Raw genomic sequence first — 26,718 nt, 5'->3', positions numbered from 1 at the left:
CGGGGAAGCGAAGTCGCTTCGTGGCCGCCAGCCCGGGAATGGGCGCCAGCCAGCTGGCGGAGGCACGGTTTAAAGGGGCATCTTGGGCAGAGAGAGGTTTGGGACTGGGGTTTGTGTGCAGCGAACTTAAGAGAGTGGGCTGGTAGCACAAAGAATGGGTTCACAACGGTTAGGAGCAGAGGTCCTGGGGCTTTGGTCTCTTTTTCCCCCGCAATTGTGCATTTTGGAGGGGCTCTCTCGTCAAGCTCAGTAGGCAACCTCACCACCTCTAAGCCTACGTTTCCCAGAAGGCTATGCGGCAGGGAGAGTGAGGGGAAGGCAACCAGTGCTGCGCTTGCGCAAAGAGTGAGCTGGAAAGGTGGGAGGGAGAGGGGAGGCGTGCCCGCGGCAGGGATGGGGGGAGGGGGCCGCGCAGCGGCGGCGCCGGGGCGGGCGCGCGTCCGCGGCGGTGATGGCGGTGCGTGAACGCGCGGCGGCAGCAATGGCCGCTCTGGAGCGGCGGGTGCCGAGTCTCGATGACTTCGCGGGACAGAGCTGGAGCTCGTGGGTGGAGCGGGCCGAGCTGCCCGCGGCCGACGGTGAGTGAAGCACCCCTAGAGTCTGAAGACCCCATCACTGTCTCCCCTCCCCCCCTCCGGGCCCCCGCCAACAGAGGGGAGCTGCCGACGGGAGCCGCCGTCCGGCTCCCCGGCCCCCCAAACAAAGGACCCGCCGGGTCCTAGTGCCCGCCCGCTCCTCCACCTTCGCGCCTCCGGGTCCTAGCGCCGGCTCTTCTCCAGCAGCCCACCCTGCCCACCTCTGCCTCTGCCGTTGCCCAGTACCTGACCCCACATCTGCTTGCTTTTATGTTTCTTCTCGCCTGCTGTCCTCCAGCTTCCGCCCCTTCTGCACCTGCCTCAAGCTTTCCCCATCCGCAACAGTCCTCTCCACGTGTTTCCCACGCACCCCACTTCTGTGCCCCCCTCCCAACCCCCCTTATTCCTTCGCCTTCTGCCCTACACCTTTTGCTCCTTTTCGGCGTTTGCCTGTCGGCTGCAGTGCCACTAGACCCCCGCCTCCTCCGCATTAGTTCGTCGGTCCATCCATCCATCCATCCTCCCTTCCTTCCTCCTCTGTCCATCCATACATGCCTCCAACCCTCCGTCCCTTCCCGGGCCTCTTGCCCTGCCTCCCGGGCTCTCTCCCCTGACCCCACCTTCTCTAGGCCCCTGAGTGCTTTTGGTGAGCGGGCTGACAGCCCCTTCTCCTGATCTTTGTCTCCTGGGCCCCAGGGGGCATCTGGCCTCGTGGCCTTTGGGGTGACAGCAGGCATCACACCCCTGAAGAAGTTTGCAAGTGAGAAGAGGTGGAGGAGGAGACCACATGGAGCGGTCTCTGATGACACTTGTTCTCCTCTGAGACATCCAACTCCCAGCTCAGTTCTGTCCATCACTGCATTTTAATGGACTTAAGAGTGGGAGCTGCCCCTTGTTTCTTGCATGCCTAACCCACCACCCCTCATATCTGGAGATTATATAAGACTGTCAGTATTCTTCTCATTCTAGAAAGGTGCACGTCTGTTAGTAGGTGTCAGAAGCAGACCTAAGTGGGAGCCTCAGGCCACCCCAGAACTGCCCCATGCTGGGTGGGCAAGGATGGGGCCATTGTCAGGGTCTGGGTGCATTGAGAACCGGAAATGGAATCAGACGGGTTTGGTGACTCAGAATTGATTTTTTTTTTCCAAGGAACAGGGAGGGGGCATAGAGGAGGGAGGGGAGAGGAGTAAAATAGGGGGATGGGGAAAGAGCTACTTTGCACAGCTAAAACGTTTTTGTCATCAACCCAGAAACTGAGGTACAAGGGCAACCCTTGCCCAAACCCCCTCTTAAGAGGAAAAGGGCTTGCATAGCTGATCAAGGGGACTTTGAAGATGCTGAAGGGCCCTAAGACAGCAGTTTCTCTCCTCTGTGGCCATCCTATCAGTGCAGGACCTGAGAAGCTAGGTGTAACTTTGACAATGCCATGGCAACACAGGTGGAACAAAATTGGGGATGGGGATCTAGGAGATTATCTGTTTGGGATGCCACAGAAAAGCAGAAAGGACCTGTCTGAGAAATCTCAAGAAGGGACTCAGGGATCTGTAGTAAAATATGTTAAGGACTGTTTCCCGTTTAAATGGGGAAGCAGGCCCAGAAAAGAGATAATTACCCATAGTCACCCAACTAGTCAGCAGTGGAATCCTGAACTGTACCTTGGAATGAAGGATCCATAAGAAAGGTGGCTGGATCCCTCCTCATGGGGCCAACTCATTCCAGAGGCAGCAGGTGAAGGAAGAATGGGCACTTGAGAAAGATCCACTGAAAGGTTCTCCAAGTGGTCCTGAGCACCAGGTGCTTGTCAAGTAGTGAGAGCTTCCTCCTGCTTGGCCCCAGGACCTGGTCGGATGGGAGATGGGGCTTCTGGGATGGGGGTGGTCCTTCTGAGCTGTGTTTCTCCTCCAGGGGCTGAGTTGGAGGAGAGTAACAAAAACCTGAAGAAGTTGGATGCCATGACCCTCATTAAAGAAGGTGCGAGTTGACACATGCTGGGGCTGGGGCCCAGGGCAGACAGGACCACCTTCCCTTCTTCCACCACAACCCAGGAGGTGGCTGCCTGAAGCAGCAGGTCTGGGGATTCTCACTTTGTTAGGTCTGAGTCAGCCTATTCCCCTGGCTCCTGTGACTTATTGAGGGAGATCCTAATCATTGGTGTTTGGTGCCCACTCACCTGAAAGCCCACATTCTTAGGGACTGGTTAGATTGAACTCTGGAAGCTGGAAGCATCCAATATAAAGCTTGTCATATCAGCTGGGAGGGGAAGTGTCATCTGAGTGGTGGGTGGGAGTGTTCTCTGATCTTACAGGGAAAATCTGGTGTCCTCAGCTCCAGTGATAAGGGCTTCTGTCATTGCAGACATGTCCATCTTCGGGCACTGCCCTGCCCATGACGACTTCTATTTGGTTGTATGTAACCATTGCAGCCAAGTGGTGAAGCCTCAAGCTTTCCAGAAGCACTGCGGTGAGGGGAGCCCTCGGGAGGAGATAGAGGGGACAGGGGAAGGTGGAACATGGAACTCTGAGGACAGGGCCAATTGGGAGGTCATGTGAGTAATGGAGGGAGGCTTTGGGAATAAGAAGGTGGAGGCGGGGAGCTTCACAGATTGTGGTTGGTTGGGGTTATTGTTTAAGCAACCTTTTAGCATCTGGTGGAGTAAAGTTCTAGCGTCTGGGAAGAGCTAAGAGGTTCAGGAAGCTGATTTCTAGAATTTTGAGTCTTGAAGGCTCAAATTCAAATGGGAAGGAGGCAAATTTAAAATCTAAACTTTGGAAACCCCAGGTTCTCTATCATGAGTCTGTGAGCAGGGTTGGGAGGTTGGGGAAGGAGACAGTTGATGCCACTCACCTCGATTGCTTTCTCCACCTCCTGGTGACAGAAAGAAGACATGGGCCGCTCAGCAAGCTTTACGCCCGGGCCCCACCCCCACCTCCAGCCCCTGCCAGCTCTCAGAAATGCCATGTAGTGAACGGTCAGGGCCCAGCTTGTAGGGCCCCAGGTTCCACCAAAACCTCCTCCAGGGAGAAGGGCCAGGGGTCCCGGAGCCGTGGCCACCAGGCTCCAGAGAAGACCCAGAAGGACAACCTCTGGTAAGGAAAGGCTGGAGGCTCCCTGAGACAAGCCCTGACCCTAGCCCAGGGAGGGGTTGGCACACATGGAGGCAGCTGTGGGGCGATGGGCACTGCTCACTGCGGGAGGCGGCCATCTCTCTCTGCAGCTCCCTTCTACTCGCTCCAGGGAATATGGGGTCCCCTTTTCCCATGTTCTGCACCCCTGCAGGAGCCCACCCAAGTTCCAGGGCTGGGAAAGGAGATGGCTCTGGGCTAGAGTCTGGGGCCCAGGCCCAGCCTCCCTACCTCCCAGCCTGCACCCTCTCTCCATGTATAGCCTTTTCGTGCCTGTGGTGAATCTGGAAAAGATGTCCAGTCTCCCGAAGCCTGATGGACATGGAATCAGGGTGGCTCCGCCCTCTGCTTTCCTCAGCCAGCCGGCTGGCCTCACCAAGGACTCCCCTGGAAAAAACCCCATGGCATCCCCTTCTAAAGAACTTCCTGGCAGAGGGAGCATCGAGATAACCCCCAGCGAGGGCTCCAGTCACCGGGCTGAAGGCAGCCCGTCTGAAAAGGAGCCTGGTGGGGCCAGGCTGCCCCCTAAAACCCACCGGAAGATGGCTCGTGAGTAGTCGTGGTCTTGGGGTCAGGAAGGTAGAGTGGGGACTCCTTTGGACTGCTTTGTCCTTGGGCCTGATGCAGAGGGGGGTCAGGAAAGGGTGGGCTTGGCCATCACAGCGTGCCAGGGTACAGGAGCCCCTGGTCATCCCTTGACGTGGACACTCACTTGACCTGCTTGCTCTCTTGGAAGATTCTCTTCAGCCCAGGTCTCCTGATTAAGGCCATGGGAGCCTGTGCCCAAGAAGGTGAAGGTATTTTTCCTCACCTTGGGCTGTTGAACTTTATCTCTTTTCTCGTCTAGATCCAGGGCACCAGAAGCCTCCCATAGCTGGTTTCCCTGGCATCCCAGATGCCTGTAGCTGCTTTTGTTTCCTGGTACATGTTGCCCTGTTTGAGACTTGGGGCCCCCCAAAAGAGTGCCGGGGCTGGCATGGGGACGGGATGGTTCTTACACCCAGCAGAGAGCTGCTGTTGCCCAGAGGAGTATCTCTGGAAGGCTGCAGCCCCAGACTTGAGGCCCAGAGGCTCTCCAGCCTTAGGCCCAGCTCTTCCCAGGCCTTTGGCCTGAAGACGCCAGACCCTCCCAGAAATGGCCTTGGGGTTCATGAGAACCGCTTTCCCCACAGGGAAGGAGTGCGACCTCAACAGGCAGTGTGGGGTAATAAATCCAGAGACCAAAAAGATCTGTACCCGCCTGCTGACCTGCAAGGTAATCCCCAGTCCCTCTGCACAGACACGGGCCCTGGGCAGGGAGAGCAAGTGAGATCTCATCCAAGATCCAGCTGAAGGGATGGGGGTTAAGCCCAGACCAGGCAAGGGGAGGGGAGGCTCTCCATACTGGGCCCAAGGTGGGGACAGCGGGCAGGGGGTGGCTTCCAGATCCCCCTCTCCAGAGGAGGGTTCTGGCCCTGTTAGGAAGTGAAACAAGGACACACAGACACACCCACACTCACACGCCCAGTCTCTTCACTTGCCCAGGCCAGAGCACACCGCTGCCCCTTACCTCTGCTCAGCCCCTCCCCACCCTCCCCCCTGCTGTGTTCTAGATCCACTCCGTGCACCAGCGCAGGGAAGTCCAGGGCCGAGCCAAGGACTTTGACGTGCTGGTGGCAGAGCTGAAGGCCAACTCCCGCAAAGGGGAGTCTCCCAAGGAGAAGAGCCCAGGGCGCAAGGAGGCAGCTCTTGAGCGCCCCTCCCAGGAGCCCCCCTCCTCAGTCCAGGTTGTGGCAGCAGTGGCTGCTCCCAGCAGCACCTTCTCTGCTCGTGCCAAGCAGACCTACCCATACTGTGCACTGCCCAGGTACGTCCAGGATCCAGCGCCCATCTTACCTGGGGACACTTGGCCCCAGGCCATCAGGAACCCCTGGAGACAGGCCCAGGGAGTGCCCTGGAAGATGCTGCTCACTCCACCCTGAGTGTGTGGGGAGGGGCCCCTGGCGGTGGTGTGGAGGTGGGTGACTCCCTGTTCCTAACCCGGCATACCGCAGTACCCCAGGCTCTCTGTAGTGTTCCAACACCGAGGAAAAACCATTTTCCCAGCTGCTTCCAACAGGCCAAAAGTGGTAATTGGGGAGCCGAAAGGGTCAGGGTCCTGGGTGAGGCAGTCCTACTGTGTATTAATTCACTGGCCCCTTCGTGTGCAGAGGCTGCGCTGGAACCTGGGGAGAGCCTGCCTTGCGGAAGGAGACACACACGCATCTCTGCCTGTAACATGGGGGCAGACACGAAACATAGGCTCAGCTCACAGATAGGCTCACAGGAATATGTGATGCAAGAAAGGGGTTGAGAAAATTGACTGGGCTGACCAGAGCTGGGTGCGGTTATACTCAGATTTTCTGGAGGAGGCGAATGTGAAGCAGATTTTCCCCCTGAGGAGGCAGGGCCAGGGAAGTGAAGGGGCTGGGGAGAAAACCCCTTGGGAGCTGTGGCCCCTGATCTTTCTGGCTCTTACTCTGTGAGCTCTGTTGTTCCCTCCCTTCCTGTCCTCCTTCCTCTTTGTCTGATCGCCCAGCAGGGTGTCTGCCCTGACTTTTTGAGCTTGGCAGGTTCAGGGACACACCCACCGTGACCCACTCTCATCACATCACCCTCACATCCCCTTTGGCCCTTCCAGGTCCCGGGCCTCTTCTGAGAGTGAGTTGGATGATGAAGGCCCTTGTGGTGGTGATGGGGACCCAGGCCTGTTCCCCTTCCCCCTGCCCCGGGGTGGTGCCCAGGCCTCCAGCGAGGAGAGTGAGGAGGAGGGGACATCTGATGACCTCCACCTCCCCACTGACTGCCATTATGCAACCCGGCCCCCTCGGCCGCAGGCGGTAAGGACCTGGGGCAGGAACCTGGGGGTGGGGAGCCAGTCCTCCTGGCCCACAATGTGGGGAGGAGGTCAGATCCTACGTGAAGGTGCCCTCCCTGTATTTCAGGCCCCTTTAACCATGTGCCTTCCTTCTGCCTCCAGTTCTGCACCTTTGGGAGCCGGCTGGTGAGTCCAGGATGCTACGTGTTTAGCCGCCGGCTGGACCGGTTCTGCTCGGCACTGAGCTCTATGCTGGAACGGCACCTCAGCTCACACATGTGGAAGTGAGTCTCTCGGCCCCAGAACCTCCCTTCCCAGGCCCCAGGCATACACGGGCTTCAGAACCCCTAATTCGTCACACATACCTGTAGATGTGGCTTGGCTGTTTGCCAGGAAGACCCCAGGTAGGGTGAACAGGAGGTGGGGAAACTTGGCAGCCTGGAGCTGGGCTAAGGCAGGGCCTGAATGGGTCGCCTGGGAGTGAATCTTAACTCTCACCAATCACTCCCAGTACCTTTTGGGTAAGTAGGGATAGGGGATGTCCAGCCTGAGATTTAAAGTGAGGTTTTTAAAGGGTCTGTATATTAGTTCATTCCTGCCTTTCCCTGTGCCTTCTTCCTATCCCTGAGTTCCAGCGTTTCCCAGCAGAGGGCGGCACTGCCAGGGCTCTGTGGGCCATTTCTACGTGGGTGGAAAGACTTGTATGTTGGTGGGGAGGCCCTCTTGCTTGCTTGGCATCACAGTGGGGCTCTCTTCTTGCTGCAGGAAGATCCCCCCGGCGGCTGAGCCTCCATCCCACCTTGTCAGCTCCCCGCCATCTGCTCCCCTGAGCCCATCCTCTACGGGCAGCTGCCCCCGCCTTCCAGGCCCACCCCCCAGACCTGCCTGCCCAGCCTCCACGCCGCCCACCAAGGACAGCCTTGGCCCTGGCTACCCTGCAGGCTCCCCCAACGTGGCAGCCGCCTGCAGCCAGGCGGAGTGCATGGGTGGGAGCCAGGCTATCACCTCACCACTGCCTGCCAACACACCTTCCCCGTCCTTCAGCAAGCTCCCACCTTCCAAGGCCAGCAAGTCATCCAAAGGCAAGGACGGGCTCGAGGTGGAGGCTCCTTCTCGAAAGCGAAAGTTATCCCCTGGGCCCACCACTTTCAAACGGACCTGCGTCCTGGAGCCCACTGGAAAAGGCAAACCCTCTGGCTGCCGGGGCCTCTCAGCCAAGACTAAAACAGGCCTGGGCATGGGGCTTAATGGGACGGTGGAGCCAAGAGTGAAGCGGGCAGGGCCCCTGGACTGTCGGGGTTCCCCTCATCAGCCCCCCACGCCAGTCAAGGCTTCTCAGCTGGACAACCAGGGAGCGGCTGGACACCCGGCCAAGGCCCTGCCGACCAACTGCCTCTCTGAGGAGGAGGTAGCCAAGAAGCGGAAAAACCTGGCCACTTACTGCCGGCCAGTGAAGGCCAAGCACTGCCAGGCTGGTGCCCCTGCCGATGCGGCCTGCTCTGTGCGCCGCAAGAAGCCGGGTCCAGCCCTGGCCTTTGAGGAGAAGTGTTCTACACTGAAGGTACCAGCCCAGCTCCCTGAAGAGCAGGGGCAGGGAAGGGTCAGGATGGATGAGGTTGGAGTGCACAGGCACCTGACAAAAAGAGGTGCTTAAGTAAACATCTTGCAGGGAAGGGAAGACTGGGGAAGTTGAGAGAGCGTTCCTGGGCCATCTGCTCTAGGCAGAGGTGACCCCGGCTTTTGCTTGGTGGGCCTTCCCCTATCCCCAGCCCTCTCCTTTGGGCTAAGGAGATGTTGCCTCTGCCTCTCCCCCTTCCCCCGCTTGATTTAATCAAAGGGCCACTTTCTGAATTGGCTGTGGCCCTCACTCCAGGACTTGGAGCTACCTCTGTTCCCTGAAGGAGAGAAAGCTGGACTCCATGAGCTCTGATAAGAAAGGTTTGGGCAGTGGGGTTGAGCTTGGGTCCCTGAGCTGTGGCCTAACACGCTGCGCACAGGCTGGGTGGGCTGGTCTTGTTCCTTGGTTTTGCCTCTGGGCATCAGGGCATGAAAGGGCAGGGACATAACCCAAGGTCCCCATATGCATGTCTGCCCATCTTATACATATACCCACTGCCAGGTTTTGAGGTGGCAGGCAAGCTCTCCAGGGTTTCTGGTAAAGCCAGCAGCCAGGTTTATTTGCCTCTTCTGATGGGAGCCCTGGAGTAGCATGCGATGAGCTATCCATATGACCTTAGCCAGGAGGAACGCATTGGAGGTGGGAAAGGGAGATGCCCTCCTGGTTTAGGCACTGACCAGATGCATACCAACACCTTTGGTGCCCATACGAGAGTAGTAAGTTTGACAGCTGCATGGGGCCTGAGTGTGTTTTTGTCACACGTGTGCATGGGTGATCTCCAGGCTGCCTCTGCTGGGCTGGCATTCATCCTCCCCCTTGCCCAGCTTTACTCACAAGACCAGCAGGAGGAAATCAAGCCTTAGCTTTTCTGGCCCACATAGTTTGCTGGATAGGAGGACAGTTAGACCCCCAGCCCGACCCTGTCTCTTGCCTCTTGTCTTCCTACAGTCAAAAGCCCATTAACAAGAAAGTGCCTGCCCACTGCGATGGAGCCGCCAGCACCTCCTCCCCTCCAGATCCGGGCCCCAGGCTGCTGCCGCTTTTTATAACTTTATATTATTTTTTTTAAGAAAAAAAACTCTTTAAAATACCTCAAGACTGTCTCCCTGTTCTGTTGCTGCTAAGAAAATATAAAAACAGAAACGTAGAAAAGGAAGGAAAGAAATGTAACAAAATGAGTGTCCTTACTGTCCCCAGCTGCTCCCCAGGAGGCTGAGATGATAGGCAGTCAGACTCCAGCTCCCGTCACTTGCCTGCAAAAAAAAATCTCTTACACTCGTATATTTTTGTCCTTTTAGTCTGTGGAAATGGCTGGGGGTTGTATCACTGGGGGAGTCTTAGGATGAGGAGGCATGTGGCTCGGAGCGAGCAAGGGGACTACAGTCCCGCTGGGAAAGGAAACTTGATGGGGGAGGGGAGCCACACCTCTGGCTCTACTCTTGGATCTTGGCCTTGAAGGTCTGTGGATGTCCGCCTGTGGTCCTTTTCTGGTCTTCCAGCAATCCTGCTCCTCCGTCCTGTCTCTGAATTTCTGCCTCAGTTTCTTCAGCCCTTTCTGTCTCTTACTAGTAGCCTTATTTTCTCAACCACTGGAGCTTGAGTTGGTAATTGCACTCAGGATGTCCCTGATTTCTGTGGGACAGCCTGGTTTTGGTCTTTCTCCATGGCCTGTGGGTTTACCCTTCAGGAAGGGGTACGGCCTCTCCCAGGTAGGCCTCCTTAAGCTGAACCACACCCTTTTTTGGAGGCAGGAAGGGAAAAGGTATCCTCACTTACAGAACTTCCCTTGGTGTGGGAGGCAGCAGCTGTGTGGGAGGCCCTAGCCCCTCAGGTTCGCTTGGCTCCCCAGGGCTGAGCAGATGGTGTGGAGGCGGCAAGGGCTGGGAGTGCCCTAGTTTTTCCATTTGTCTCACTGGGGACAACAGCTACTGTGCAGACAGGGGATACGACTGTTGCACGTCCCTCCTTTGGTCCTCAAACCTGAATTCACCAGGCACAGGGCACTAGTTTTTAGCCTTCTCCTGTCCTTTCCGTCTCCTTGCTTTTAGGCAGGGAGGGATCTTATTCCCTTAACAAGACAGAAGAAGAGGCGGCAGGAGAGAGTGGGCAACCAGGGAAATCCAGTATTTCTGGAAAACTGTTCAAAACACTGGTTTCACACTCTTGGTTCAGTATACCAAATCTGTGATTCGGGTGAAATAAGTTGTCGTAAATGTAGTTTCCACAGGCTATTTGAGACATAAGCCCCGTCAGCCCGGGTAGACATAAAGATACACATGAGTTGGGCAGAAGACACACGGTGGGCCCGGAGCTGTCCAGTCGCCTTCTGCCCTCGGGGCTCTCCAGGACGGATGCGCTTTCCCCCAGCCCCCAGAGGGCGCTGTGGACGAACCGCCGCATTGCCGGCGGCGTCCCGGGGAGGAGCCTCTCCCGCAGCCGAGGCCGCCTCCGCGATCGCAAACCCGGAAGACGTGCCCTGGCAGCTGGAAGTGTGGGGCGGCTGGGCACCGCCATGCAGTCCCTGGAGGTAGGTCTGGTTCCCGCTCCACAGAGGGAGCCGAGACTGACCCGGTGGCTGCGGAGAGGCAGTGGGATCTTGGCGCACCTGGTCGCTTTGGGCTTCACCATCTTTCTGACAGTGCTGTCCCGGCCAGGAACGAGTAAGTGTGCAAGGCGGGGCGGGGAAGGGGGCGGAGCCGAGATGCTGGAGGGGCAGCGCTTGGGAGCGCTAAGAGGCGTGGAGTGGGGACCCTAGCTGTGGATGGGCGGACTAGGGAGGGGTAGTAAGGGCGCGGTGGGGCGTGGCCTTGGGGGTGGGGCCTGGAAGGGTGGGGCTTTGGGTGATGGGAGGAGAGGAGGCGACTGAAGTGAATGGAACTCACTAGTTCATCATAAGCAAAGGCCCTCGTGGATGATACAAGTAAAGGAGGGCTGCCAAGGTCTGTTCTAGGACTGGGCTGGTAGCTGCGAGGTGCTGAATGGGGAACGCAGGCCAAAGTGGTATGTTTGCCCTCTTGGTTACTCACCCTAAGGCCCTTTGGCTGCTCCACTTTGCCCGGAGTTCCTGATTACCCATTAGGGTTGGAGACACTCCTCTGACCTTTCCCCTCCAGCCAGACTCTTTGGGCTCCAGCCAGCCACAGGGGTAGAAACAACGGTGCCCAGTCGTCAGTCTGTTCTCTTTGATTCTTAGGTCTTTTCTCCTGGCACCCTGTATTCATGGCCTTGGCGGTGAGTTTGGGCTTCTTTCTGCAGGTGATTGGTTTGGATATGCCCCTAAGGAAGCATCCAGCCTTCAGAAGGCTTAGCCTTTCTGAGGCTCAGAGAGGTGGGGGGAAATGCCCAGGGCCCCATCTTTCCCTGCTACCTGTGAGATCAGGAAACATGGAGGGCTGGGCTGTAGGTAGTGAGGTGGTTTAAGGGGGTGGGAGGACATGGAAGATACCATTTTTTTCTCCATTAGGGCCTGAAAGGAGGAAGTGGAAGGGGTGCAATCCAGTTGCTCCCCACTCCCAAAGTTCAGGAGGAAGTTTAACATTTGCTCTTCCCATTGGTCAAGAAATGAGGGTCATTGTCTGTGGTGGAGGTGGGGGCATGATGTCAGCCTGAATGATGAGACTTCCGCTCTAGCATGGATTCCCAGTTCTGCCCACAAATGCGGACCTGTGTGGCAGGCGGTCCTGGTGGGAGTTCTTTAGCCCCCACCCTCTGTCCTCCTTGTTTGGATGTAGGAGGGCACCTCTTTTTTCTTAGGCCTCCAAGCTGGGTCTGAGGCTCACTGGCCCTCTCCTGTGTTCACAGTTCTGCCTCTGCATGGCTGAGGCCATCCTACTCTTCTCGCCTGAGCACTCCCTGTTCTTCTTCTGCTCCCGAAAGGCCCGGATCCGACTCCATTGGGCGGGGCAGACCCTAGCCATCCTCTGTGCAGCCCTGGGCCTGGGCTTTATCATCTCCAGCAGGACCCGCAGTGAGCTGCCCCACCTGGTGTCCTGGCACAGCTGGGTAGGGGCTCTGACATTGCTGGCCACTAGCGTCCAGGCACTGTGTGGGCTCTGCCTCCTCTATCCCCGGGCAGCCAGGGTCTCAAGGGTGGCTCGCCTCAAGCTCTACCATCTGACATGTGGACTGGTGATCTACCTAATGGCTACGGTAACAGTGCTCCTGGGTATGCACTCTGTGTGGTTCCAGGCCCAGATCAAAGGTGCAGCCTGGTACCTGTGTCTGGCGCTGCCCCTCTATCCAGCCCTGGTAATCATGCACCAGATCTCCAGCTTCTACTTGCCAAGGAAGAAAATGGAAATGTGAATTCCTCCAAACTGTGAATCAAGATGGGACACTTGACTTGGACTTCAGTGGTTCCTTTGGTGACCTTCAGGGATCTACTTCAGAAGTGGTAGGGTTTTTGTATTTCTTAGCTGGGCTAGGGGCTGCAGAAACCCAAACTGCTGTTGCTGACAGATGACTCAGTGGGCCCAAATGGGGAAATGTATGGGGCGCAAGTGAAAGGTGATGGGGAGCTTGATCCTGAAGCCTCCACTCTTGATGGGAGCCAGAAGTGTCGGGTGGTGGTGGTGATGGTACTGGCAGTCATTTCTTGCTTGCATGCCTGGTGAAAAGTTGGATTCCTGTAACTTATGAATGACAGCTATGGCTCTTTGGATCACTTTGAGAAAGCAGTGTAGTGGAGAGAGCCAATGGGTCTTGTTTATGGGGTGTGGTCCTTGTACACGCTATTGTGGGACCTGATGCGAGTCACATGTCTCAGGACCTCAGTTTCCTCATCTGTGTAATGAGTGATTGTTTCTAAACAATTTCTCTTAACATTCAGTGTCTGTCAAGTTGATGTCACAGAACACCCTCCCAGGTCTGAACTGTGGGTTGGCCCACTCAGCAGACTCAGAGTGTAATTCTTACATTCATTGCCTCCTTACCCCTGTGGAGGGACAGGTCTGCTCTCGTGGCCTTTCAGGAATCTGTGCCGATTTGGCCCCTGCACCAGGGGACAAGGGGTCAGGCACTGTGGAGAGAAGGGGCCCAGGTGAGGGTCTCCAGAACATCAAGACAGTAAAGGCACTAAAGTCACTTTAAAACTTTTGGAGGAGCAAAAGGGCATTGGCTTAACTAAGCCTCGGCTGGGCTTCTTAGCCCAGCTAAGAACGTCCTTCAGCTCACTTCAGGATCTGGGCTTGAGGGCTGCGAGACATCCATTCTCAGTGGCAAAGTAGTCCTGAACATCTCATGTTTTGTCCTTCTTAGGGCTCAGGTCCTTGCCTTAGCACATAGCTTCGTGCAGCTCTTCCGAAGCTGTTAGAACAAAATAAGAGTCAAGGAAATGGGGCAGGGCTCTTCTGATCTAAGAGAAAACAAAGTGTCTCTGGTTCCCCTTCTCCCCTCGTCAGCTAAGCTTTCCTCAAGTGTCATCTCTTGCCAGCTCTTTGGCCCAGGACGGGGCTGAATTTGGTGCCAGCTGGCAAATGAGGGCTGGGCTCTCCTCTTCCCTGCAGAGACCCCTCCTTGTTCCAAACTGAAAGTATCAGTAGTTCCCCAGACTGCCCTCGGTGATAAGGGCTGGCTGCTAGATTGGTTGACTGTCGTCTGGCTCAGTCGGGGAGCTGGGACCTCCGTAGACCATGGCAAATACTGAAAACGGCTGAGTCAGGAAATTGGTGTTAAGGCTGGTAGAGAGAGCTCAGTGGGAACTCTGGGAGGCCTGGGGTGTAGGGCCTGGAGCTCTAGGTCCCAGGAGCAGGGGTAGATGTTCCTAGATAGCAATATTTTGGACATCTCAGGTCTTTAGAAGATTCAAGACCTCCTTTCTGGGTGGCTCAGAAGCAGGGAGGTTGGTATGGTTCAACAGTACAGGAGTGAGAACTGCAGGGGCAGAGGGGTTCTCTGAGCGGACCTCGCTAGGATCCTCCCGGGTCAGGTGTCATCTCCTAGGAGCTCTCCAGACCCTGAGCATCTCAAGGGGGACCCCTGCTATGCAGAGGGTGATTGTTCCTGTCTTTTTCATTGACCCCTCTCCCCTCTCCAACTCCTCAGTGTGTTCTGAACTTGGGAGAGATGGTTGCTGGGGCTGCATGGAGGAGATTCTCACTGAGGGTCGCTTTGATCAGGGAGCCCATCACCCCTTGCCCACCACAGTCAGTGCTGGGAGTCTTACTCTGTCTATAGCAGGGTAGGAAGGCTGGGTGGGGTTCACCAGCTTGCTCTGGGAGCCAAGCAGGCAACACCATAAAGCCCGAGCCTGCCTGAGGTGTTGCCTCCTCCCAGGTGGTGCGGGGGCTGGTGAGCGGGCAGGCTGGCTGACAGCCGGCAGTTTGCGTGGGCAGTGCCAGCTGATGTCTATTCCCAGCCCTGGGAGGAAGGGGGAAGTCATTTATATTCCGCAGGAGGAAGGGGTCCCAGCTGTCACTTCTCTGACCGGTAGGCCTTGGGGGTGGGGGGGCAGAGGCACAGGGCAGAGGGGGGCACAGGTGGTCTCCTGCTTAGCCAGTCTGATTGCAGTATAGGGAGGAGGTCGCCAGGAGGAGCCCTTCTTCCCAGCTGGCCAGATTGTAGGGGGACTTCCCTCCGCTCCCCTCCTTTCTCCTTCCATCACCACCTGCCCTCACATCCTGGGGCAGCAGCTGGGCAACCATTAGACCTCAGTGCCAGAGCACTCTTCCTCCAGCTGGGATCTCGGGGGCTGACGGCTGCATATGCCTCTTGCTTGTGTGTTTCCTCCTCCCTACACCCTCTATCCCCCCACCTCCCTGTATCTCCCCATCTGGGGTGTTATCTGGGCTCCTCAGGAGTGAGGCAGAGGCCTTGTGGGAGAAGCAAATGGCTGCCCTTTTGCCCTTGTCCCCTAACTAGGGAAAGCTGCTAGTAGCCAGCCTGTTTTGCCTTTAAAAAAAAAAAAGCCAGGGTGTTCAAGTTTTTTTAAATTCTGTGTCATTTGCACAAATTTGCATATCAAGCTCACTAAGTCCTGATTCCGAATATGATTACATTCAAACTCAGCCTTGAGGACATTAGAAATATAGATGCTTTTTGTATCTAAATCCAAATGGTAATAGGATCACCATTCTGGGTTCACGTACCACCCCAAAGCCCCCATCTTTCCCATAGCCACCGCTTTCCCACCCCAACACTTCCCCCCGCCCTGCCCCTGGCTGGGGGGTGGTGTTGAATGGCAGGAGCTCTGTCTGGGGAAGTCTCCCAGCCTCACCTTCTTGGCTTTTCAGCTGCATCAAAGGTAGGCTGCTATCTCTTGCCAGCCTGTGCCTCCTCTGTCTGCACCCTCTCACAGCGCAGACTACCTCTCCCCACTCCAACACCGGCCTGTCCCTCCCTTCTCATCGTCCCCACCCTTCCACCCCTGGGCATGGCTGCCAGTGGGTCTTGTTTTTAAAACCTCACCGTGGGAGATCCAGGCATTCTTCCTGAGCCAGCTGGCTGCTATGCCTAGACCCGTTCGGAGTTAACAATAATCATTAGCTGAACAGTGCTGGGGCTTTTCAGCTCCAGATCTCTAAGCACTTGCAGGCTGAGTCAGCCAGCCCTCACCTTCCCCCTCTTCTTGGGCTGCAGAGGGAGGAGGGGTCAGGAGTCTCACTTCCCAGCCAAGCCTCATCCTTCCTCTGGGAGCGGGCCCTGAGCATCCTCTGAGTAAACTAATAAGGCCTTTTCACCTGACAAAGGTCAAGATGTAGGGAACGTAGTACATGCTCCACTGACACTGGTAGTGGTGGCTGTTGACCTTGAACCTCTAGTACCCCTGCCCTTCCTTCTGTTGACCTGTCTTGGCCTCCAGGGGACACCCCTGACTCCCTCAGCATTTCTGGTGGCCCTCTGCAGGCTTAGGGAGCAGGGAGGCGTCTGGTTCAGTGCTCCCGCTGCCCCTGCGTCTGGTTGGCATAAAGAGCCTACGTATCATGAAGTGAAAAGTGAATCGACCTGGGAGCTAGGAAACCTGCAGTCTGGGTTTACCCAGCTCCTAACACTGGTGTGGCCACAGGCAGATCACTTACTGCTTGACCTATCTCACAGGGATGTTGTGAGCGCTAGATGACAGAATGCTATGTTAACAGGCATTGGGAAGTTCAAAGCATTAAACAGATGTAAACAGGTGGTATTACGTGCTTGTCCTTATCTCTCTTTCACTCAACCTGGCTCTGGGTTTTATGCTTCTTTTAGGGAGGCAATAAACAGTTATGGATAATGATGCTTAGAGGACCCAAGTCTCTGAGAGGTTGTGTTGCTGGCCATCACTGGAGAACACAGACATTTCCTCCTAGATGCAAGGTCAGGAACGCCACCAAGGCTATGACTCTAGTGAAGCTTGCCCTGAGTGCTGCCAGCTAGTGCTTTCAAGTCACAGGGCTGATTGCAAATCTGGGAGTCAGTTATCCCCCAGGTCCAGCCTGAAGTTCCTGGAGCTGGTCTTAGTCTGGAGCTCCTGGTCACAAGTCTATCTAAATTTCTCCTACCTAATTCTGCTCTTCTGAGGGAAAGGCGGAGCAGACAATCCAGGAAGGGATTGGACACAGCAATGGACACAACACTGCCACACCAGCCCTCTGGTTTCCCCCATAGCCACAGGCTGCCTCAGGCCCTCACCCAGGCACAGCGTGGAGGTGGGGAGCTGTGAGACACAACCCCTGGCTTGTTCACGGGTTTGTTTCTCCTTCCTTGTTTCAGGCTCTTGGAGTAGGATCACAGCCCCTTCCTCCTCAAAGGACTTTATTGGAATTAAAACACACACGCACATGCACACACACATACACACGCCATGAAAGCAGTTATGTTTAAATTAGAAGAAGGATACTTTCCATTCCATTGGTCTGAGAACAGCCAGCAGTCTGCCTGGAGTGGACACAGAGAGGCAGGCACCCCAGGAGCGCAGAGGCTTCAGTATTTGTTTTTTAATCTTGGTGGGTTTTATTTTATTTTTTTTTCTCTGTCCTGGGATCCAGGAATGAAACACTAGTCAGGCATTGCAGTCATGGCCTCAGCAAAGCATAGGCACAGAGAAGACACAGCTGAAAGGCAGGAGGATAGTGGCCCAGAACTGCCCTGGATGGTGGTTTGATGTAGACAGTCTCCAGCACTGGGCTAAGCTTAAAGCAGACAGATTTCCTCCATTCCCTCCAGTAAGACCGCCTTCTCCCTACCCACCCACCCACCCAGAAGGCTTGACTAAGTTACCAATGTGCAGGGAATAAGTTCCGGTTTTTAATCTACCTGCTATTAGAATTTCCCAGATTTTTTAAACCTCTGTTAAAAGCAGATTAAGCAGCTACTTCAGGCTAGTCTCTGGTACCAGAGGATTCAACTTTGTCTCATTGAGTATACATGAGAGTCCCCCAGCACCCCTCTCTTTAAAGCAGATTCCCACTTATCTCACAGTGCTTTCTAAGGATGCCCAAGACTGGGCTCGGCCTTTCTGCTTAGGTCCACGCCTAAAGCAAACTACGGCCAAGTGAAGGAGCAGTGGGAGGTGCAGGAAAAGCAGCACAAAGTTCTATCCAGCTACAGTCCTGTGTGCATGTTTGTATGGGTGTGCACATGCATACACCCCCCCCCCAACTTTGGGGTCAGTGACTCTCACCTTATGTGTGTCAGTGCTGTAGGGCACCTAGAAGTTCCTGCAGGGCCTCATGTCCTAAAGGTTGGTTCTCTCCATGCCCTCTGTGATTGTGGGACTAACAAAGCCTATGTCTGACTGGAAGCCCTCAGGGCAGGAAAACACTTCATGTTTTCCACACAACAATATATAAGCCTGGTGAAAGGGCTTGACGTGGCAGCTGCTTTAGCTCTCCTCTCTGAAGCCTGGGGAGAGGAAGCATCCAGCATAGGCTCACTGTAGCCAGACCAGAAGAGCTAACCATACTACTGCATGGGCCTGAGACTTTTCTGCAGTGTGGGTGGGAAAAGTGATGCTTCCCCAGCGGTTGCCCGGGAGACAAGATAAGGGGTACAAGAGCTGCATCTGCAGAAAGGGAAGGAGTTTGAGAGATCAGATGGAAGAGAGACTAGGCTGGGCAATCCACTGAACTCCCATTTTCTGTTCTAAAAGGTAACCATCATACTAACCTCATCCATTCTCCTGCAGTGCCACCTAAGAGGAGCTAGGGGAAGAGCTGCAAAACATGGCAGACAAAACTGCACATCTTGGCCAGAACCTATGGAACTCCCTGGGGGGCTGGGGAAGGGGGGAGAAGGGGAGGGTTGAAGAGATGCAGCCACGGATTCCTTGGGATGATGGAGAAAGGAGTATCAAAACGTTTCAGGCACAGAGACAGGGCTTGGCACAGGCCAAAATACAGGGGAGAACTCTCAGTAGTCTTCCCCAGATCTGTTCTCTTTATCAGCTCACCCTCTTGGCTAAACTCAGCCATAGCAAAAACTGCTTTGGAAAGATTAAAAAATACTATATAAATGTAGACTCTAGGGGTGCTCTGGCATCAACATCTGTCATTGCATTGACTGCCAAGGTTGACTGGTCTGATGTGGCTGGCTGTGAGGTCTCTCCATCCATCACCACTTTACTTGTTCCTCATGAAGAGAAAAAGACAGCTTTCCAGACAGAGGAGGACTGTCCTTTGGTCAAGATTTTATCAATGTAAGAAATTAGGTAATTATTCAAATTCTGATTCTTATTTTATTTTTTGACTGCACTGCATGACTTGCGGGATCTTAGTTCCTCAAGCAGGGATTGAACCCGTGCCCCCCTGTAGCGGAAGTGTGGAGTCCTAACCACTGGACCGCCAGGGAATTCCCCAAATTCTGATTCTTTTAGTTTCTCTTTTCCTTATACCATTTCCTCTTCCCTTGTGGAATCTACCATGACAATCCCCTACCAAGAGAGTAGCCAAAGAAACTGCATGTTCAGACTTTAGTAGAATCCAGTCCAATTTCTGGTAAGCTGTCTTCTGTACCAAGAAAGTGGGGACCGCATTTCTGTGTTCTGTGCAATGCCTAGGACATATTACACTGTCAATGAATAATAACCTTCCTATTAAATTAATATACTTCAAGCCAAACTAAGATGGTTACCATTCACGACATGAACATATACCGGTAATAATCAAAATACTGTGAAACCGACCTGCTCTCCCATCGTTTCTTTTAACCCAGTCCAAGCATTTTTCCATGGTACAGTTTGCAGGCTTGATCCAGACTTTTAAGAGAACTCTTCAGGGAGACAACCCTCCTCCCCAGGGATCCAGAAAGCCTTCTTTATTTACAGGCTCTAGCCCCAAGTCATGGAATTTCTAAACTCTCTCTTGCTAAAGCGTCAGTGACATTTCTTTTGAGAATATCTGCCAGGTTGGCAAACTATGGTCTGCTGGCCAAAACCAACCTGCTGCCTGGTTTTGTATGGTCTGTGAGCTAGTAAGAGTTTGTGCATTTTTAAATGGTTAAAAAACCTCAAATACATGTTACAATGATATGGCAATCGCATTTTAATGTCCATAAATAAAGTTTTACTGGAACAGAGCCACAGTCATTCATTTGTGTGCTGTCTGTGGCTGCCTTCCTGCCACAACGGTACAGCTGAGTAGTTGTAACAGAGACTATATGGGCTGCGAAGCTGAACACGTTTCCTGTCTGGCTGTTTACAGAAAAGGTTGGCTGACCCCTGCTCCATCTTAATGCCTAGATGTGGATTCAACCCATGCCCTTATAACAGCATTTAACTCTTCTCCCCCTAGACAGGCCACACCCTTCTGAGGTCCAGTGAACCCCAGCCACAGGCTGAAAAGATAAATAAACCAGTCACAGACTATGCCAGAACAGAGACTCAAGCCAGGTTTAATGATCATTGTCTAGTTTTCAGAGCCCAGAGGCTCCAAGGTTTGCCAGCCTGAGAGTACATAAGTGGGAAGACTAGGATCCTGGACATGGGGAGGCCTGCTTGCTCCGCCAGCAGGGCTACGAGGAAGTACAAAGGTAAGGACACACGGAAAACTGGAATCAGTTGGCTTTACTCTCCCCAGCTGGGGTATACCTGCTCCTGGCTCCTTCCTAGGAGCCTCATAAATACAGGCAAAGAAAAAAAATCACAAATAATCACACAGACAGATTGTACAGCCCTGTCGTTCTGTCTCCAGGGACACCTGCTTCCTGGGAGACACGTCTGGTTTATGGGAGTTGGGGTGATGGCTCGACCTTTATAACCAGAGCTAGCAGTTTCCTACACGGGGTTCTACTGAGCTTACATACGCTGAGTACACGATCCCCCAGGTAGAAAGCTACCTTTGGGTTCTATCAACTGAAACCATGGGAGGAGGCTCATCACTTCAGTCTCTTGGTGGGGCAGCCAGGCACGTCTACCAGTCTCTCAAACCGGTAGGTACTGGCCAACCTAGTGGATACAGTGGGGAGACTTAGATCCTCAGGGCCTTTTATTGATATTATGCCCTAAACTGGGTAGGATTTATGAAGCAAATGGCCCTCCTAGTCCTCAGGAACTCAGCTAGAAGGCCCCAGAAGGCCCACTTCATTTGACATTCACTTTAAAGATTTTCAGAGCCCCAGATGGTGCCTAGAGGGGAAGCTGCAGTATGGAGGTGAGATTTTTCCCCGATTCCCTGGTAAGTCTGAGGAGGGAGTCCTGGTTCCTATAGCTTCAGTATCAGAATCTTCAGAAGTCTCTGAAATATAACCAGACAACTTTTTCCTCCTGCCCCTGTCTTACCAGGGCAGTTAACACAGGAAGAGCAACTTACAGCTCCCTGGTCCCCTGCCAGTGTTCTGGGTCTGTCACTGACCTAGTTCTACATTTATTTCTCACATATATCATCTTTAATCCAAGGAAGGTTTCTGAGGGGTCTGAAGAGCCAGCTAGCTCCTCATCACCCCTCCTCTCAAGATCTTCAACCTGTAGTTCTCCTAACTCCAGCCTTTGCTGAGAAGTTATTCAGTGTCGTGGAGATGTGGGTGAAGCTTCAGGCCGTTCAGAAATCTAAAGTACAAAAGTTTGTATTTGTGGAGCCTGGCATGGTCACTGTCTCTCCTACAGGGCAAGAAAATTGTGTGCATGAAGTTGTGCACATGGGTGGAAACCACTCTGGAAGTGGACGTTAGTGGGGACTGAAGACTCACTGTCTTGATGGAAGTCAAGGTGCTGGGGTGCATGCAGACCTATAAGCATGCATCCCTATGAGCATGCAAGTACTTGAGGGAAATGCTGCACCTCTCTTGACAAAACTAGGTTACTAATAAAGGATGGACAGCAGTCTTGACATCCCGGGAACAGACAAGAAGCAGACGTTGAGTTCCAGTCCCCTCCCCGAATCTTAATAGGCAGCGGGAGTTAGGCCCTCCTAGCAAGCAGCTTTCACCCGCAGGTAAATGACACTTCTTGGAACCTAAAGAGAGATCAGAAAACTAGAAGATCTGGAGAACTTCCGATGGAAGGAGACTTGGTGGGAGAGAGGGGAGAGACTGAAAAGACCAACGTCAGAGAACGTTTTCACCTTGGCCCTGCTCGTCCCCTTGCCAAAGCTCAGAGCAACCAACTCCCAGGGCCTGCAGTAGAGTCAAAGGGAGTTGTCATCTCTATACCCAAAGTATCCTGCAACTGGGTTGGAATGGAACGTTGGGCCTGTTCTTAAGTTCCTTGGGCCTGACAACCACAACTGCACAGACCTCTGGCTGACAGGGTCTCCTTTTCAAAGTTTAGTGCCACTGACTGTCTGTTACAAGACTGCCTGGAACCTCGTGGAGAGGGCAAAACTTAGCCACACTCCAAATTGCCATTCTTCTGTGGCAGAGACCACTCAATTCCATCTCCTCGGATGATGAGATCCCATGCTTTGGCCTTGCAGCAGGGCTGAGATCTCTAAGAGAGGAGCAAAGCGGCTTTGTCAACACAGAAGAGATACATACCCGGCCCCCTCCATCCCCGAGCCCAATCTAACCCAGCTGGGGCCAGACTTTCCCGGACTCCTTCCTTTGCAGAGCAGCATATTAGGGAACACTCAGAATCCCACCTGAACTTGACCAGGAGACTGAATGAAGAGATGGCATACACAAAAAATCAGGTAGGTCCAGCTGGATGCTACATACTAGAGGCTGATTTACCCTCCTCCTCCTAGTGCAAAGAGGCCCCCATCCCACGTCTGTGGCAGGCATCCATAGAAGCTCTGCTTTCAGCACCCTCCACCCTGGTGCTACACACAGGTGCTGGGAATCAAATGCTAACCAAGGGTTTCACCAACCAGGGAATTAGCCAATCTGGAGTTTATCCCCCACCTCCAAGTTCTGTGCTGGCACCTATGCTGTGACAGGGACCCCTCGGTTCATGTTGTACCCCTCTGTACCACTGGTCCCAGGACAAGGCACAGATACCACATCTCACATTGTTGCCGTATCTGACAGGCAACAGGCCAGGCTCCTGCAAAGAACCATCCACCCAGGGCTCATCCAGAAAGAGGAAGGCATTAGTGGGAAGTCTTGCAACGGCTTTGGGGAGTGTTACTGATTAAGGTCTCAGCCTTTTCCTGACTCATTTTTCCAAAGGTTTCCAATTTCCCCAGCTGTGAAGTGTGACTTCCTGGTCAAAGATAACATAGCTTTCCCCCAACATGGCTGCTGTGGAAGCTCCCGCCAGCACACACAACATCGCAGGTGTGGGTGGGCAGAGATAGGAAAAAATGATTTTTTTTTTCCAAATAATTTTCTCTTAAGGAGCTATGGATGACCTCAAAAAAGTTTAAGGAATCCGCTCTTCCTCCCACCCCTTCCTCATTCCCACCAGCTCAGATACACTCCTCTTCTTCCACCACATTGAGAACTGTCAGGGCTCTGGATAGGGGTGTAGCATTTGCCTGAGAATTAGCATATCCATATTTGAAAATCATGGCAGCCACACCCTGCTTGGGGTCTTGCCTGTTGCTGTAACCGTGACCAATTCCCTTGAGTTCGGGGGGAGCCCACTCCCTTGGGCAGCTAGCCCTCTCTTCCATCCCCTCATATCCTTCAGGGGTGCATTACCTCTCCTGGGGCAGAATCTCCCCACCAACCCATCCTGCTCACACCACAATGGGCGTATCAGAGAAGACCGAGCTGACTGATTCTGGATCTGACATCCTCCGCTGGCCCTTGCCTGTCGCCTCAGGCACCGGCAGGGTGTTGCCTGGCTTGAGCTTGCCGTTCTGACCCTGCCCGGGTCCAGCAGGTTCCAGGAAGGCCACCCGCTGGTCAAAACCATCATCCTTGTCCCCACCAGCCATAGGATCGTGGTTGGGTGTGGTACTAAGCATGGAAGAGCTGAGGCTGTCTCCTTGATGGCTGGAAGGCTTCTCGACACCCCGGCACCAGCAGCGGCAAGGGGTGAGGTACAGGTATATGAGGACCAGGACCACACTGAGGATACAGCCCACGAGGGTGGTATAGGCTGTGTTGAGGGTGTCATGGTGTCCGTGCAAGGTGAAATTGTATACTTTCAACTCCACAGACAGTGTCTCATTGAAAGCCTCCCCCACGGCATAGCAGGTATACACGCCCCCATCCTCGACCTGCACCCGCCGGAAATGAAGACTGCCATCCTTGGACACCGTCACTGTGCTGTTGGCCACCTCATCTAGCACCCGTTCATTGCTTGGTGTCACCCACACCTTGGTCATCCCCTGCTGCTTGGTGTCACACTTGATGGTCAAGGTGTCACCCAGGTGGGCCTCCCAGGCACGTTCCTTGTACTCGCTGCAATTGAGGAAACTCAGACTGAAGACATTGTGCAGCTTCTTGGAGCTCATGCAGTACAGGTCCTCCTGAAAGTCCATCACGGAGCTCAGCTGCCGGTACTGCCAGTGGGAAAAGAGCTGGTAGAGCTCACAGTCGCAGTGTAGCGGGTTGTTGTGCAGGTACAGCCCATTCTTGATCCAGGCGGGCAGCTTCTGCAGGTCGGGCAATGGTAAGTTCTTTAGCTTGTTGGAGGAGAGGTCCAGGAGCGTTAGTTTGGGTAGCTTGGCTCCTTCCTTGACCAGTTCCAGAGGGAAGCGGGAGATCTGGTTCTGGCTCAAGTAGAGTTTCTGCAGCTGGACCACGTCGTCGAAGGCGCAGCGGTCAACTGCCATAATGTGGTTATTGTAGAGCAGCAGCACCTCCAGCGCCTGCAGTTCACTGAACAGGAACTCGTCCAGGGTACGCAGCTGGTTGGAGGAGAGGTCCAGGTAGCGCAGGTTGGGTACTGGGGAAAAGGCCTCAGAGGAGATGAAGTTCAGCTGGTTGTGGCTCAGCAGCAGGGAGTGCAGGTGGGTCAGGCGCGTGGGGGTCCACTCGGCCCGCAGGCGGCTCAGGTTGTTGTGGCTGAGGTCCAGGAGCGCCGTGTAGCTGGGCAAGGAGTGGGGCACGTTGGGCAGCTGCTGCTTGGAGCAGCTGAGGATGTTGCTGGCACACAGGCAGGCGGCTGGACAGCTAACCAAGGGATGGCCAGCTCTGGCCTCCTCAAAGAGGAGCAGGAACAAGGACAGCAGCAGGAGCCAGAGGCCTCGCAGGTCACACTGGGGTTGCATAGTGTCACTGGGGAGGGCGAGGAAGGCCACAAGGAAGATCTGGGAGGAAGTCACCCGGGCATGTTCTGGTGGGGTAAGGAAGGGTCACTTTCACCATAGGCTTAAGAGAAAGAGGATGGGTTTGTGGTCACTGGGGCCTCTGGCAGGAAGGACCGACTTTCCTGCCTTCCCCTCTTCTCCCCCCCCCCCACCCCGCGGCCCCATCCCCGTTGGGCTAGAAGAGAAAGGAAGAGATGCTGGGTAGTTCCCAAGCACTGTGCAGGCGGTGAGCTCAAAATACTGGGACCGAGGAGGAGGTGGGCACAAGGGCCTGCTGCGCTAGGGTCACAGGAGCGGAGGATGGGGATCGCCGGGGCGTCAGGGACTGTTGGGGTTACAGGGATTGCAGGGCCCGGGTCTGGAGGCAGGGTCAGTAGGGCCTTTGGGGAGGAGCTGAAGGAAGGTCGACGGGGCACAGGCTGGGTAGGGCGAGCCCTAACCGGGCTGAGGGGCCCCGGGGCCTGTCGGGGCGGGCTCCCCCCGCGGGACCTCTGCTCACTGCACCTGCTCGGCGAGGACGTGTCTCAGCCCATGGCGGGTCCGGGAGCTCCGTCGCGGCCTCCCCTGGCGGCGCCTCACCGGCCGGCCTGCCGCGGCGCCCGCCTTTCGCGGGGGCCCGCGCCCGGCAACATCGCCTCCCGGGGACTTGCCGGGCTCCGCTCCGCTCCCCCCGCGCCGCAGCCTCGACCGCTGCGCCGTCGGAGCCCCCAGACCACGGCCACCGTCTCCGGGTCCGCTGGGCCGGCGTGCAGCGGTGCTGGGAGCGGGAGGCGCCGCGATCCGAGCGCTGGGAGCGGCGTGGGGGCAGCGAACACCGCGCGCGCGCCCGTCACCGCCGCCGAGCCTGGGGGCGCGTGCGCGCGGCGGGGGCGGGGCGCACGTGCGTGTGTTTGTGTCGGAGCCCGACTGGCGGACCGGCGGTCGCGCGCCGCTCATTCCTTCTCAGAAAGTATTGGGACCTGGCGAGGAAAACTGTCGGGAGGAGGGCTCTGGCCCCTCAGTTCCCCAATTACTTCTTCCACCTTCTTCCAGCCCCTTCACCACCCCATCCTTCTACCTACCAAAACCTCTCTCAGGAAAAGTAGGTCTAACTGAAGTGAATTCGCTGCAACTGGCTCTGGGCCAAGATGCGTCACATGTCTTCTAATTTTACAAATTAGAGAAATCTGGTTCAGCTCCCGGCTCTTAATGTTGGCGGGAAATTCATTAGTCACGTTCTGAGGTTCCTCCCTCCCCTCTCTCTAGGTATGTGAAGTTCCAACATTTGGGGGAAAGATTTGGAGAAGGGCCTTTATTTTTCAGTCTTGATGCTACTGTTCCACGACTCTTGGGGTACCACTGAAAGGGTACAGCTCCACAGCCTACAAGCTGGATGGGCAGGAGTAGGGGTAAGGGAGGATCTTTGGTGCAAGCACAGACACCCTGTGAGGCAACTCTCTCTCGCTCTCTTTCTCACACACACACACACCCCGATTGCATACAAGCCAGGGACAAGTTTCCATTCCTGGAAACTCCAAAATCCTTCCCAGCCTGGGGGAAATCATTCATCCCTTAAGTCTGGCACTTGCCCTCTTCCTAAACCTGTATCAGCTCTTTCCCCTCCCCTTATGGAGCAATTCCAGCATAGTTTCTCTGCTACCTAATCCTCAAAATGAAGGGGGCAGGGGCGTGTCTACTTTAGGGTGGTCCCTGAAACACCAAGAAGCTGTTAACCAGTGTGTGTTTTGGGGGTTGGGCATGGGAATAAGGGGATGTGAGAAGAGCCTAGACCTTATAATTCAAGACTAGCTGTTCTTGAGATGGTAGACCCTGAGGGAGAAATTACCTTTTTATTTTTTCTAGTTTCTTACAACAGCAAGAACAAGACTGAAATTAATGTCTCAATATATTAGCCTGCTAAGAGTTTTCAAAAGAAAGAATTTATATGTCACATGTTTTACCATGGATTTAAGGGACTGTATTATCTCTTCAAGGGGTATTAGCATGTTAACCCTATGCACAGTGTGAAAAGGTCTTTCCT

At 54.7% G+C, this 26,718-nt stretch overlaps 3 protein-coding genes across 7 annotated transcripts; 2 read left to right on the top strand and 1 right to left on the bottom strand.

Moving 5' to 3' along the window:
- Positions 1-449: 449 nt before the first annotated feature.
- Positions 450-9,238, top strand: ATXN7L2 (ataxin 7 like 2). 3 transcript variants are annotated; one of them, XM_030868932.2, is made up of 11 exons: positions 450-578; positions 2,481-2,546; positions 2,931-3,035; positions 3,451-3,661; positions 3,960-4,246; positions 4,870-4,952; positions 5,290-5,543; positions 6,357-6,555; positions 6,696-6,817; positions 7,299-8,094; positions 9,100-9,238. In XM_030868932.2, exons 1-11 carry the CDS (start codon positions 452-454, stop codon positions 9,112-9,114), a joined length of 2,265 nt encoding a protein of 754 aa, XP_030724792.1. In that variant the 5' UTR covers positions 450-451; the 3' UTR covers positions 9,115-9,238. The 3 variants fall into 3 exon arrangements, with proteins under 3 accessions (XP_030724792.1, XP_030724791.1, XP_030724793.1); XM_030868931.2 differs by lacking the exon at positions 9,100-9,238 and having other exon boundaries at positions 7,299-8,195; XM_030868933.2 differs by lacking the exons at positions 2,931-3,035; positions 9,100-9,238 and having other exon boundaries at positions 7,299-8,195.
- A 1,417-nt stretch (positions 9,239-10,655) lies between these two features.
- On the top strand, positions 10,656-19,632 carry CYB561D1 (cytochrome b561 family member D1). Of its 2 annotated transcripts, XM_030868936.2 has the most exons (3): positions 10,656-10,811; positions 11,345-11,382; positions 11,953-19,632. In XM_030868936.2, exons 1-3 carry the CDS (start codon positions 10,664-10,666, stop codon positions 12,454-12,456), a joined length of 690 nt encoding a protein of 229 aa, XP_030724796.1. In that variant the 5' UTR covers positions 10,656-10,663; the 3' UTR covers positions 12,457-19,632. The 2 variants fall into 2 exon arrangements, with proteins under 2 accessions (XP_030724796.1, XP_030724797.1); XM_030868937.2 differs by lacking the exon at positions 11,345-11,382 and having other exon boundaries at positions 10,677-10,811.
- AMIGO1 (adhesion molecule with Ig like domain 1) lies at positions 19,590-25,505 on the bottom strand. Of its 2 annotated transcripts, none has more exons than XM_060301547.1 (2): positions 25,203-25,505; positions 19,590-24,759 (listed from the first exon to the last, which is right to left on the bottom strand). In XM_060301547.1, exon 2 carries the CDS (start codon positions 24,657-24,659, stop codon positions 23,178-23,180), a length of 1,482 nt encoding a protein of 493 aa, XP_060157530.1. In that variant the 5' UTR covers positions 24,660-24,759; positions 25,203-25,505; the 3' UTR covers positions 19,590-23,177. The 2 variants fall into 2 exon arrangements, with proteins under 2 accessions (XP_060157530.1, XP_030724794.1); XM_030868934.2 differs by having other exon boundaries at positions 19,590-24,724.
- Positions 25,506-26,718: the final 1,213 nt, after the last annotated feature.

Source organism: Globicephala melas, chromosome 1, assembly GCF_963455315.2.
Source record: "Globicephala melas chromosome 1, mGloMel1.2, whole genome shotgun sequence".
Lineage (NCBI taxonomy): Eukaryota > Metazoa > Chordata > Mammalia > Artiodactyla > Delphinidae > Globicephala > Globicephala melas.
Note: the sequence above shows the minus strand (reverse complement) of the source record. Positions and strands in the feature narration are given on the sequence as shown.